At 43.8% G+C, this 14,579-nt stretch overlaps 1 protein-coding gene across 3 annotated transcripts in view; it reads right to left on the bottom strand.

Annotated features, from left to right (window-relative positions):
- LOC129868443 (cell adhesion molecule DSCAM-like) overlaps positions 1-14,579 on the bottom strand; it is a 142,823-nt gene that overhangs the window by 28,004 nt on the left and 100,240 nt on the right. For all 3 annotated transcript variants that reach the window (XM_055942426.1, XM_055942427.1, XM_055942428.1), the window contains one exon: positions 13,782-13,961. In XM_055942426.1, the coding sequence (XP_055798401.1) occupies positions 13,782-13,961 (180 nt within the window). The remainder of the gene's footprint in view (positions 1-13,781; positions 13,962-14,579) is intronic.

Raw genomic sequence — 14,579 nt, 5'->3', positions numbered from 1 at the left:
GAGGTGAGGTGGCCATCACATAGCGGGAGATCACACAGACAGGACCAATGTAATCAGTGTGTGAGTGAGAGAGTAGCACAGCTGTGTCTGTCTGCCCCGAGGCACATGCCACGGTGCCAGGCTGTTTCATGGGCCTGTAATTGCTGTGTTGATGTATTTTTTTAATATCCGGCAGAATTATGGGTAGAGGAACACGGCTCTGGGGGCAGGGGGGCGAGGTGACTCCTCCACTGGGAGACTCAAACATTGGACGCCACTCATTTTTTATTTCACACAGTGCACTACATAAACACACATGCACACAGTTTAATTAGCAGTACTGACTGATATGTGTATCTCTAGCTGACAGAGTAGAGGTTAGGAGAGCCCCGTCTCTAAACCTGAAGCCCAGAGGGCAACAAACATGATGCATGTCAGCCTGCCTCACTAACTGCCTGCAGGGAATTCTGGGATATTCTACTCCTGCGAGACAAAAGCTGCAGCTCCCCCTCCCAGGCTCGCTTTCACCTGACAAGGTTACCATGCCAACTAGCATCGGACAATCTATATCTCCCACTCCCTCTTTCCCTCCACCCCTGTCCTCAAAGGAGGCCATTTATAGTATCCAGGAATAGAACATGGAGCAGCCATTGATTTTCTACAGGACCATGATTACATTATCCCAGCCCAGAATGTCGCAATGCAGACCCAAAATAAAAACAGGGATATACAGTACCAGTCAAAAGTTTGGACAAACCTACTCATTCAAGGGTTTTCTTTATTTGTATTATTTTCTTCAAAATAACACACAGCATCAATCCTGTCACCTACCGTCTCCAGTTGTCCTGCCATTACCAGATCTCCTCACCCTTCCATGTGTCCCTTCTCAAGCCTGTGAGGTACAGCCCTCTCCATCCACCAGTAGTGCACCTTGGCACACCCCCTCCGTTTGATGTCGGCGGTGCACCGGCTTATTCCGTCCAAGCCCTCCTTGACTCCAAGCGCCTGGGTGGTCGCATCCACTACCTGGTGGATTGGGAGGGGTACGGACCCGAAGAACGGTCCTGGGTCCCTGCCCAGGACATCCTTGACCAAGCCATGATCCTGGCTTTCCACCGTAACCGTCCTGACCACCCAGCTCCACGTCCCCGGGGGAGGCCCCCTGCTCAGCTTCCTAGGCCTTCAACATACAATCAATTAGTATTTGGTAGCATTGCCTTTAAATTGTTTAACTTGGGTCAAACGTTTCAGGTAGCCTTCCACAAGCTTCCCACAATAAATTGGGTGAATTTTGCCCCATTCCTCCTGACAGAGCTGGTGTAACTGAGTCAGGTTTCTAGGCCTCCTTGCTCGCACACGCTTTTTCAGTTCTGCCCACAAATCTTCTATAGGATTGAGGTCAGGGCTTTGTGATGGCCACTCCAATACTTTGACTTTGTTGTCCTTAAGCCATTTAGCCACAACTTTGGAAGTATGTTTGGGGTTATTGTTCATTTGGAAGACCCATTTGCGAACAAGCTTTAACTTCCTGACTGATGTATTGAGATGTTGCTTAAATATATCCACATAATTTTCTTTCCTCATGATGCCATCTAGTTTGTGAAGTGCACCAGTCCCTCCTGCAGAAAAACACCCCCACAACATGATGCTGCCACCCCCGTGCTTCACAGTTGGGATGGTGTTCTTCGGCTTGCAAGCCTCCCCCTTTTTCCTCCAAACATAACGATGGTCATTATGGCCAAACAGTTCTATTTTTGTTTCATCAGACCAGAGGACATTTCTCCAAAAAGTTCCATCTTTGTTCCCATGTGCAGTTGCAAACTGTAGTCTGGCTTTTTTATGGTTGTTTTGAAGCAGTGGCTTCTTCCTTGCTGAGCGGACTTTCAGGTTATGTCGATATAGGACTCGTTTTACTGTGGATATAGATACTTTTGCACCTGTTTCCTCCAGCATCTTCACACGGTCCTTTGCTATTGTTCTGGGATTGATTTGCACTTTTTGCACCAAAGTACATTCATCTCTAGGAGACAGAAAGCGTGCGTCTCTTTCCTGAGCCGTATGATGTCTGCGAGGTCCCATGGTGTTTATACTTGTGTACTATTGTTTGTACCGATGAACATGGTACCTTCAGGCATTTGGAAATTGCTCCCAAGGATGAACCAGACTTGTGGAGGTCTACAATTTTTTTCTCAGGTCTTGGCTGATTTCTTTAGATTTTCCCATGACGTCAAGCAAAGAGGCACTGAGTTTGAAGGTAGGCCTTGAAATACATCTACAGGTACACCTCCAATTGACTCAAATGATGTCAATTAGCCTATCAGAAGCTTCTAAAGCAATGAAATCATTTTCTGGTGTTTGGACTAGCGTCCCACCACGACAACATCCGGTGAAATTGCAGAGTGCAAAATTCAAAATACAAAAATCATAATATTAAACATTCATGAAAATACAAGTGTCTTACATCGTTTAAAAGATTAACTTCTTGTTAAACCAAACGCGTTGTCTGATTTCAAAAAGGCTTTACAGCGAAAGCATACCATGAGATTATCTGAGGACAGCGCTGCGCATACAACCAGCATTAAAAACATTTTTTAAACCAGCAGAGGCGTCACAAAAATCAGAAATAGCGATAAAATAAATCACTTACCTTTGAAGATCTTCCTTTGTTTGCAATCCCAAGGGTCCCAGCTATACAACAAAGGGTCGTTTTGTTCAATAAAGTCCTTTATATCCCCAAAAAGTCTGTTTAGTTGGCGCATTTGATTCAGTAATCCACCGTTCCACTTGTTCAACATGCAGACAAAGGAATCCCAAAAGTTACCGGTAAACTTCGTCCAAACAAGTCACAACATTTTCAATCAATCCTCGGGTACCCTGAAATGTAAAAAAACGATAAAATTTAAGATGGAATGTAGTATGTTCAATACCAGAGATAAATAACGAAGTGCGTGCCCTCATTCACACGCGCCACAAGCCTAGAGTCCTACTGAGGGACACTTTGAAAACTACAACTACTTGCTCATTTTTCAAAAAACAAGCCTGAAACCCTTTCAAAAGACTGTTGATATCTAGTGGAAGCCATAGGAACTGCAATCTGGGAGGAATTATTTTGAATATCCCATAGACTAGCATTGAAATGGCCTGTGACCTCAACAACAACAAAAAATTCTGGATAGATTCTCCTCGGGTTTTCGCCTGCCATATCAGTTCTGTTATACTCACAGACATTATTTTAACAGTTTTAGAAACTTCAGAGTGTTTTCTATCAAATGCTATATGCATATCCATATCCAGTTTACTTTGGGCATGTCAGTCATCCAAACTTCCGAATACTGCCCCCTTCTTAAGGCTGAAATCCCGTTAACGGGATCGATTTGACAACAGCCAGTGAAAGTGCAGGGCGCCAAATTCAAACAACAGAAATCTCATAATTAAAATTCCTCAAACATACAAGTATTATACACCATTTTAAAGATAAACTTGTTGTTAATCCCACCACAGTGTACGATTTCAAAAAGGCTTTACGACAAAAGCACACCATCTGATTATGTTAGGTCAGCGCCTAGTCACAGAAAAACACAGCCATTTTCCAGCCAATTAGAGGAGTCACAAAAATAAGAAATAGAGATATAATGAATCACTAACCTTTGATGATCTCCATCAGATGACACTCATAGGACTTCATGTTACACAATACATGTATGTTTTGTTCGATAAAGTTCATATTTATATCCAAAAATCTCAGTTTACATTGGCGTGTTATGTTCAGTAATGTTTTGCCTCCAAAACATTCGGTGATTTTGTAGAGAGCCACATCAATTTCCAGGAATATTCATCATAAATGTTGATGAAAATACAAGTGTTATGCATGGAATGAAAGATATACTTCTTCTTAATGCAACCGCTGTGTCAGATTTCAAAAAAGCTTTATGGCAAAAGCACACCATGCAATAATCTACAGCGCTCAGGCACCAAAACAAGCCATACAGATACCTGCCATGCTGTGGAGTCAACAAAAGTCAGAAATAGCATTATAAATATTCACCTTTGATGATCTTCATCGGAATGCACTTCCAGGAATTCCAGTTCCATAATAAATGTTTGTTTTGTTCGATAAAGTCCATAATTTATGTCCAAATACCTCCTTTCCGTTCGCACGTTTAGTCTAGTAATCCAAATGCACAACGCGCGAGCACTAAGTCCAGACAAAAAGTCAAAAAATGTCTATTACAGTTCGTAGAAACATGTCAAACGATGTATAGAATCAATCTTTAGGATGTTTTTTTCATAAATCTTCAATAATGTTTCAACTGTACAATTTCTTTGTCTTAGGAATGCAAAGGAACAGAGCTCGCTCTCACGGCCGCGCGCCTGACTTAGCTCATGGCATTCTGCCAGACTCCTTCGTCAAACAGCTCTTATTCGCTCCCCCTTCACAGTAGAAGCCTGAAACAAGGTTCTAAAGACTGTTGACATCTAGTGGAAGCCTTAGAAAGTGAAATCGGACCAAATTTACACTATCTTGGATAGGCAAAGACTTGAAAACCTACAAACCTCAGATTTCCCACTTCCTGGTTGGATTTTTTCTCAGGTTTTTGTCTGCCATATGAGTTATGTTATACTCACAGACATCATTCAAACCGTTTTAGAAACTTCAGAGTGTTTTCTATCCAAATCTAATAATATGCATATCTTAGCTTCTGGGCCTGAGTAGCAGGCAGTTTACTCTGGGCACACTTTTCATCCGAACGTGAAAATAACGCCCCCAGCCATCGCAGTGCTAGCTGTGCCACCAGAGACCCTGGGTTCGAGCCCAGGCTCTGTCGCAGCCGGCCGCGACCGGGAGTCCCATGGGGCGGTGCACAATTGGCCCAGCGTCGTCCGGGTTAGGGAGGGCTAGTCTCATCGCACACTAGCAACTCCTGTGGCGGGCCGGGCGCAGTGCACGCTGACCAGGTCGCTAGGTGTACAGTGTTTCCTCTGACATATTGGTGCGACTGGCTTCTGGGTTGGATGAGCGCTGTTTTAAGAAGCAGTGCGGCTTGGTTGGGTTGTGTTTGCACAAAGTTGATGTCCTAACCGACTCTAACAAAACTATAGTTTGTTACAAAGACATTTGTGGAGTGGTTGAAAAACGAGTTTTAATGACTCCAACCTGTGTTCCGACTTCAACTGTATATTCGGAGCTCTGTTTTTCCCGTGTATCATAGTTTTTGCCTGCCTCACTAACGACGCCTTTTGCCTATTCCCTGCCTGTACCTGCCTGCCTGATTTCCTGTTATCAACCTATTGCCTGATCTCCTGGACAACATTACTAGCCTTTTTCCTGCCTGCACTGTTGCCTTTTTGGACCCCCTGTGTATGACCTTCTGCCTACCCCTGGACCCAGCTACCTGCCTCTTCCTGTGGTCCTTTACAAATAAACACCTGCTGCGCCCTGCACTTGAAACCAACTCTCTGTCTCCCATCGTGTTCATTACAAAGGCTAAGATTGGCTACTTTGAAGAGTCTAAAATATAAAATATATTTTGATTTGTTTAACACTTTTTTTGGTTACTACATGATTCATTAATAATATTGCTTCAGGTTGTCTTACCAGCCAGGCTTATATACATTCAGGTCCATAATTATTGGCACCCTTGATACAGATGAGCAAAAAAAAGACCGTATTAACAAAATAATACAAATATTGAGCTATATTGTATGCTTAAAAAAAAGGGAAATTATATTATTTTATAGTAATACAATTGCTCAGATAAAGAAAGTAGATTTTTTTATTTGTTATTATCAATTAATAAAAAACATCTAAAAAAAGATAGGAGTCAAAAGTATTAGCATACTTGTTTTCAATACTCCAGCACTCTCCCTTTGCAAGGATAACGACACTGAGCCTTTTTCTAAAATGTTTTATGAGACTGGAAAAAACGTTGGGAGCTACAGTATCTTAGACCATTCCTCCATACAGAATCTTTCCAGATCCTTGATAGCCTTCGTCTGGGCTTATGGACTGCCCTCTTCAATTCAAACCACAGGTTTTCAATGTGGTTCAAGTCTGGAGACTGAGATGGCCATTAAAAATGGAATTTGATTAGTGCTTGGGGTTATTGTCTTGCTGGAATATCTACTTGTGGCCAAGTGTCAACCTTGTGGTAGAGGTAACCCTGTTTTTGGCTAGTAATTTTGACCTCTATCTTTTTTGTATTTTTTTGTATTACTTGTTAAACAAAATCTCTTTCTCTGAGAAATTGTAATAGTATGAAATAATATAAGCACAGTATTTGTACTATTATTTGTTTGATTGTCTTTTTTTCTTATCATTATCAAGGGTGACAATAATTATGGACCTGACTCTAAATCTAACATACTTATGCCATATGTGAAATATACAGTAGGCCTACATGTCTACCATCTTATGCAGTCAGTTGAAACAGACAACAAAACTTCCCGTCTCCTACCAACTTTTTTATTTTATTTGTTTTAAATTATTTAACCTTTATTTAACTAGGCATGTCAGTTAAGAACAAATTCTTATTTACAATGACGGCCTACCAAAAGCCAAAAGGCCTCCTGCGGGGACCGGGGCTGGGATTAAAAATTAAAAATCAAATACAAATATAGGACAAAACACACATCACGACAAGAGAGACACCACAACACTACATAAAGAGAGACCTAAAACAACAACATAGCATGGCAGCAACACATGGAAACACAGCATGGTAGCGACACAACATGCCAACAACATGGTAGCAACACAACATGGCAGCAGCACAACATGGTAGCAGCACAAAACATGGTACAAACATTATTGGGCACAGACAACAGCACAAAGGGCAAGAAGCTAGAGAGTACAGTACATCACGCGAAGCAGCCACAACTGTCAGTAGACCTACTTGTCCACCATCTTATTCAGTCTGTTGAAACAGACAAAACTTCCTGTCTCCTACCAACCTTTTTGTTTTTTTATGACACCGCTGTACCTTCCACATGCAGTACATTTAATCATATCCATATCTACCCAGCATGGACATCTAACAGTAACATTAAGTTATGACTGTAGATTCCAGGTCGAATAGATAGCCGCAGGCATCAGGCTCCGTTTACCCCACCAGAGTGAGTGTCTGGCTGTGGAATGTAGGCCACAGGGTGCGCTGGTTAGATGACTGGGCCATGGGTGTGAGACGAGAACAAGACAAGATCACTCCCTACAGGAGCCCACTGCCCCTGGGGCATTGTGTGTGTGTGTGTGTGTGTGTGTGTGTGTGTGTGTGTGTGTGTGTGTGTGTGTGTGTGTGTGTGTGTGTGTGTGTGTGTGTGTGTGTGTGTGTAGAGTGGATAGGTAGGGGGAAGGGCAGTGATGGCACAGATTTGACTGGTTCACTGGGTGCTAGCTCCACTCACTGCACCAAAATAATTCCCTTAGCTGCACAATTGGGTTGGACATTGAGCATGATGCTGAGTATATGGCTGCAGACAGGCTGCTTTGTGTGGGTAGTTGGAGGGCTGAAACAAGGGAAGGAATGAGAGAAAGAAAGCGAGAGTGAGAGAGAGAATAATTCTTACTTCAGTCTGAGGGAAGCGGTCTGATTGGGTGATTGGGTGATTGGGAGCTTGGTGACCAGGTGACAACGCTGTTTTTCTCCAGTTAAGTCTCATTATCTGCGTGCTCTCATCATTGTGTCTCGGTGCGTTATGAGTGTAATGCTCTTAATTGATCCTAATTGGCACTGAGAGTGGCTGTTGACACACTCTGATAGAATAAACCTACTCTGGATTAGTGATGCATCCAGTCGATTGCATCAGTGGAGGTAGGTATACGGTACACACACACACACACACACACGCACACGCATACACGCACACGCACAAAGCTGTGAAAATACTGCTATTGCGACATAAGCAATTTCTGCTGACTGTGGGTGTCTGTGACATCGTTCATATACGAGGATGCATGGTGTATTATGGTTAGGCATTAGCCTATGCACAGACACTAATCACAATAAAAGTGTTTCACTACGACATCACAATAGCTGCAATTAATTTCCCTGTGGGTCCGCCACAATAGCCTGGCCGAATGGAATCTGTCGAAACCACTGAATTACAGTAGCAGCTTGAGAGGACCATGATTCTTCAGTAATGGCCTGTGTGTGTGTGTGTGTGTGTGTGTGTGTGTGTGTGTGTGTGTGTGTGTGTGTGTGTGTGTGTGTGTGTGTGTGTGTGTGTGTGTGTGTGTGTGTGTGTGTGTGTGTGTGCGTGTGCGTGTGTGTGTGTGTGTGTGTGCCTGCCTGCCTATTAGTGTCTTTTCCAGAAATACAACCAGGTAAACTTGTGAGCGGCGTAATCCAGCCAGGAGCTCATCCAGTACTGTACATCACCTGACCACTTTACAGCCATTCAGTTCCAGTGTTGCTGTAAGTGGCAGCAGCTTCTCCAGCAGCAGTGGTGTCGTATAGCCTGGATAAATAACACACACCAGCACAGCGCAGAGTGTACTGCATGCTACAGTAGTCTGCTGCATGTTTACTGTCTATGAAGAGGAGGACACAGTCTGGTGTGTGTACAGTATGTAACATTACACCTGCTCAGAAGAGGACAGGTTCAGTGGGTTAATGAGGGTCTCGTCTGGCACAAATGCACTGATCCACAGGAGACCAGGGAACAAGGCTCCCAGGGAGGCTCAGATTCCAGAGAGCAGGAGGGCCAGACACAACCAACACCCTGACCACACGACCACCTGCACAACGATCAAAACAACAACCTGAACCTGACACTCCGGGAGCTGAGCTCAGCTGAGGGAGAACACTGACACACAGGCTCACAAACAGACACACACACACACACACACACACAAACAGACACACACACACACACACACACACACAGACACACACACACACACACACACACACACACACACACACACACACACACACACACACACACACACACACACACACACACACACACACACACACACACACACACACACACACACACACACACACACACTGTTATTAATGTCCCTCTGTAGTGTGTGTGTGTGTGTGTGTGTGTGTGTGTGTGTGTGTGTGTGTGTGTGTGTGTGTGTGTGTGTGTGTGTGTGTGTGTGTGTGTGTGTGTGTGTGTGTGTGTGTGTGTGTGTGAAAACACTCAAAGCAGCCTATGTCCAAACAATTTACACGGGGATGAAAATCGACTACTGCTGTGGGTACTCTGCTGTGTGTGTCTAGACATAAGGTTTTAGCTACGGTAAGTACATATAATTGTGTTTATCGGGGTGTGCATCCATATGAGTGTGTTTGTGTGTTGGTAAGTGTACGTGTCCTGGTATATGTATTGTGTGTGTGTTTGTGTGTTTGTAAGTGTACGTGTCCTGGTACATGTATTGTGTGTGTGTGTTTGAGTAAGTGTATTATATGAGCGACTGAGTCAGAGAGACTGGCTCGGCAGTCTCAAATGGAGGTCGCTATGGAACATTTTCAACGCTGCAGGAGCTGTGTTTATTTTCCTTTATTCCGGAACAATGTGGACCGTCCTGACTTTCAACGCAGCAACTGTTTGCTTGCAGAGGACTACAGGGTCGAAGTGGCTACTCTTAGAAAACAAGTAGTGAACCTACACAAGCTACTTGGGAATCCACGCCTGTCTACTTTTTCTTTTTCTTCTACCCCAGTAGCAGGACGCCGTTCTGGTCTGGTGGAAGTGTCGCCCCAGTGTCGGCTCTCCACAGCCAACTGGTCAGTACTGTGCAGGGATCCCTCCCCGGAGGGGCCTTCCCCTTCTCTGGAGAACGGAGCTAGCAGGATGCTCTTGGATGATGGGGGATGTTCCTGTTCTCGACCCAACCAACCAGCCATGGAGATATGTCACTCATCATGTATCATGGAGATACTATATGTCACTCGCTGTGGAAGTCGAAGAAAACTGGCAAAGAGGGCCTCCTTGGAGATGTTAAGCCCGGACCGGACACAGACCAGAAATGGCTTTGCTGCCCTGGATACAGAGGTTCCGGCGCCTTCTGCCCTAGTGGTGTGGGCATGTACCACAAAGAGGGATTTAGGAAAATTACAATTGGCTCAGAACAGGGCAGCACGGCTTGCCCTTAAAAGTACACGAGGAGCTAACATTAATGATGTTTTTATTGAACCTTTATTTAACTAGGTAAGTCAGTTATGAACAAATTCTTATTTACAATGACGGCCTACCAAAAGGCAAAATCCCTCCTGCATGGACGGGGGCTGGGATTAAACATTTTAAATAAATAAAATAAAAATATTGGACAAAACACACATCACGACAAGAGAGACAACACAACACTACATAAAGAGAAACCTAAGACAACAACATAGCATGGCAGCAACACATGACAGCACAACATGGCAGCAGCACAGGGTACAAACATTATTGGGTTCAGACAACAGCACAAAGGGCAAGAAGGTAGAGACAACAGTACATCACGCAAAGCAGCCACAACTGTCAGCAATAGTGTCCATGATTGAGTCTTTGAATGAAGAGATTGAGATAACTGTCCAGTTTGAGTGTTTGTTGCAGCTCGTTCCAGTCGCTAGCTGCAGCGAACTGAAAAGACAAGAGACCCAGGGATGTGTGTGCTGTGGGGACCTTTCACAGAATGTGACTGGCAGAACGGGTGTTGTATGTGGAGGATGAGGGCTGCAGTAGATATCTCAGATAGGGGGGAGTGAGGCCTAACAGGGTTTTATAAATAAGCATCAACCAGTGGGTCTTGCAACGGGATACAGAGATGACCATGATATGCATGTCAATCTCTAATGGCTCAAAGTGGAAGAGAGATTGACTTCATCACTACTTGTTTTTGTAAGAAGTGTTGACAAGCTGAATGTACCAAGCTGTCTGTTTAACCTACTAGCACACAGCTCGGACACCCATGCATACCCCACAAGACATGCCACCAGAGGTCTCTTCACAGTCCCCAAGTCCAGAACAGACCATGGGAGACGCACAGTACTACATAGAGCCATGACTACATGGAACTCTATTCCACATCAGATAACTGATGCAAGCAGTAGAATCAGATAAAAAACTGGTAGAAATATACCTTATGGAACAGCGGGAATAGTGAACAGACACTCACAATTGTACAGACAAACGTATTCACACACAAGAGCTAGCACATGTACTGTACAAACATGCACATTGTAATATTGTTGTATGGTGGCATTATACATTTAAGCAATAAGGCCTGGGGGGTGTCGTATATGGCCAATATACCATGGCTAAAGGCTGTTCTTCAGCATGACGCAATGCGGAGTGCCTGTACACAGCCCTTAGCCGTGGTATATTGGCCAAATATATCACAAAACCCCCAAGGTGCCTTTTGCTATCATAAACTGGTTACCAACATAATTAGAGCAGTAAAAATAAATCTGATATACCACGGCTTTCAGGCAATCAGCATTCAGCGCTCGAAACACCCAGTTTATAATTTGTATTCTAGACATGTAGTGGTGTAATAACGTTATATGATGTACTGTTTTATCTTTTGTTTTATATATAACGTAAGTGCCTTAATGTGTGCAGCGGAACATCGCACATGCACGCGCGTACAGACACACACACTCACAAGGACACACATGTACACAAACCATGCACACATACAGTACCAGTCAAAAGTTTGGACACACCTACTCATTGCAGGGTTTTTCTTTATTTTTACTCTTTTCTACACTGTAGAATAATAGTGAACACTTCAAAACTATGAAATAACACATGAAATATTTGAGATGTAAGGGCTATTTGACCGAGAACGAGAGTGATGGTGCTGCATCAGATGACCTGGCCTCCACAATCACACGACCTCAACCCAACTGAGATGATTTGGGAGGAGTCGGACTACAGAGTGAAGGAAAAGCAGACAACAGGTGCTCAGCATATATATGAACTCCTTCAAGACAGTTGGAAAAGCATTCCTCATGAAGCTGGTTGAGAGAATGCCAAGAGTGTGCAAAGCTGTCATCAAGGCAAAGGGTGGCTACTTTGAAGTATCTCATATATAAAATATATTTTGATTTGTTTAACACTTTTTTTTGATTACTACGTAATTCCATATGTGTTATTTCATAGTGTTGATGTCTTCACTATTATTCTACAATGTAGAAAATAATAAAACAAATAAAGAAAAACCTTGAATGAGTAGGTGTCCAAACTTTTGACTGGTACGCACACTTACAACACATACCTCTAAGACACACTAAGAGCCTGATTTACCCAACAACTTTGGGTAAATCTATGCAGTTTATACAGTCTATTCACCATCAACATCAAAAGTGGAAATCCTTCAACAGACAAGATGAAAACAATAGTCTAGCCTCAATTTCCTACAGTTTACTTTTTTTCACCTGAAGAGGGCAGTGTTTCTATTGGGAAAATCTACAGTGAGAACGTATAGTATAATGCGGTATGCATGTGGGAGCAGCAGACTGAAAGTGAGGAACGCTTGGAGGGATCCCGCTTTTGATTAGTTGTCAAATAAAACTGCTTTCATTTCACTTGAAGCACAAGAATATGGTACAGTGCATGTCATCTAGGTTGTATAACTACATTGCATCGTAAGAAATAATGCCACATCTAATTGTAGAGTTAACATAAGATTGGGAACCATGTCTGAAGAGACTGAAAACATCAAATCAATGGACCTGTGTGTGTGTGTTTGTGTTTGGGTATATGTGTGTGTGATTAGGGGGATGGAACTGGCTCTAGAGGGGGGTGATGGGCACAACTCCCCATCATGTCACTACCAATCAAATCCCAGTGGTTAAACTGGGAGACATACAATGATGGGAGATGGAGGGGAGGGAAGGAGGGAGGAGAGATAGATAGATACAGACAGACAGGGGAGGGGAAATCATATTGCATCAGAAATGAAATACAGTTAAATATTACACACAAATAAAGACAGAGAGAGAAATACAGAAAGGGAAGACTGAGCAAAATAGGAAGCAGAAGAGGAGGAGGAGGAAAAGGAGGAGAGGAAGCCAGACATACAGAAAAGCAGCCTAGGGAGGGGGAGAAGAGAGAGAAGGGAAGAAAAGGGAGGGAGATAGACTGGTAGCCCATCCCTCCCCCAGCCCTCTTTTCCACATGGTAGCCTCTGCCTGCATATAGAGTTCAGAGCCTAATGGAGGGGAGCTAAGTCCATGGCCACTCAGCGGATAAACGCCTGTGTTTCTCAGAGAGAAAGAGAGCGATGGAGACCGGCGACATTGCATGGTTGCTTTTGTGGGATGTGTTCAGGCAGAATGACACAGGGCCGTGGTGGTGGTGGCACCACACTGGTGGCTTCTCTGTCACAGAGCACAGTGACTTCAGTCAACTTAACCTTCAGCCATTTAACACCACCACGCAGCACTTTACTGGATCACTTCACTGTAAATACAGGGAAAGATGACCAGCTAAAAACCGCTGTACATCCATACAGGGCTGAAATGTGGATCTTTGACATCCCTATAACACTTTATTCCAACACAGAGACACTCACTCCAGCACAGAACAGTAACATGACTCAACAACAAAAAGACTCCACAAAATGACTGCTATGAATGTCTCTAATGGGGGCCAACATGTATCCTACTGCTTCCCCATGGGTCGCTCTGTGGAACTTGCAGTACATGATCCTTTCAAGAAGAGAGGTCTTACTTTTATCACTGAGCTTTAAAAAATGGACATTGGAGAACACAGACATTCCAGGATAAAGAGGGGGTTTTCCATTTGACACTGAGATCCATGTATAAAGCCATGAAAGATGGGGGTCTTCATTGACTTACTTTTGACGTTGAGGTACATGGACTTGCTGACGTCAGCTCCCACGTCATTGCTGACCTTACACAAGTAGTAGCCACTGTCCTCCTCCAGCACGTGTTTGATTAGCAGAGAGCCGTTGACCAGCACCTGGATACGGAAGCCTGAGTTCAGGGCTATAGGCTGGAACTGGGGAACCCCTGCACCTGGGGAGGGAGAGAGAGAAAGGGAGAGGTGGATGAGGGAGAGAGAGGAGAAAGGGGAGGGGTGGATGGAGGGAGAGGAGGAAGGGGAGGTGTAAGATGTTTTAATAACACCCATTGCATTGTTTATGATGAAATTACGAGAAATTACTACATAATGGATGGATGTTTTGCATCAACAAACATTACAGTACATTTCCTTTTACTCTGTTATCGTAATGTGAGAAGCTGTTGCTTTCCTTTCTCTTACTGTTGGTTTAGACTTACAGTACAGTGCTGCGCTTTCACCATTCAACCTCAAGGCTGTGGACACTGTGTTGGCTCTCATAAACGAATGATCTATAATAAAAAAGCTTGCCCGTAGAACAATGTTGTGTATCAGCAAGATAGTCAGAGGAGTAGAAATGAAAGATGCACAGTTACAAAATAACTCTGTTCTCCTCAATCATGAAAGTCCTTGAGTGGCCCAGCCAGAGCCCAGACTTGAACCCTGGAGACCTGAAAATAGCTGTTCAGCGACGCTCCCCATCTAAACTGACAGAGCTTGAGAGGATCTGCAGAGAAGAATGGGAGAAACTACCCAAATACAGGTGCGCCAAGCTTGTAGCGTCAAACCCAAGA

Source organism: Salvelinus fontinalis, chromosome 13, assembly GCF_029448725.1.
Source record: "Salvelinus fontinalis isolate EN_2023a chromosome 13, ASM2944872v1, whole genome shotgun sequence".
Taxonomy (NCBI): domain Eukaryota; kingdom Metazoa; phylum Chordata; class Actinopteri; order Salmoniformes; family Salmonidae; genus Salvelinus; species Salvelinus fontinalis.
This window is presented reverse-complemented; position numbering and strand designations above follow the sequence as displayed.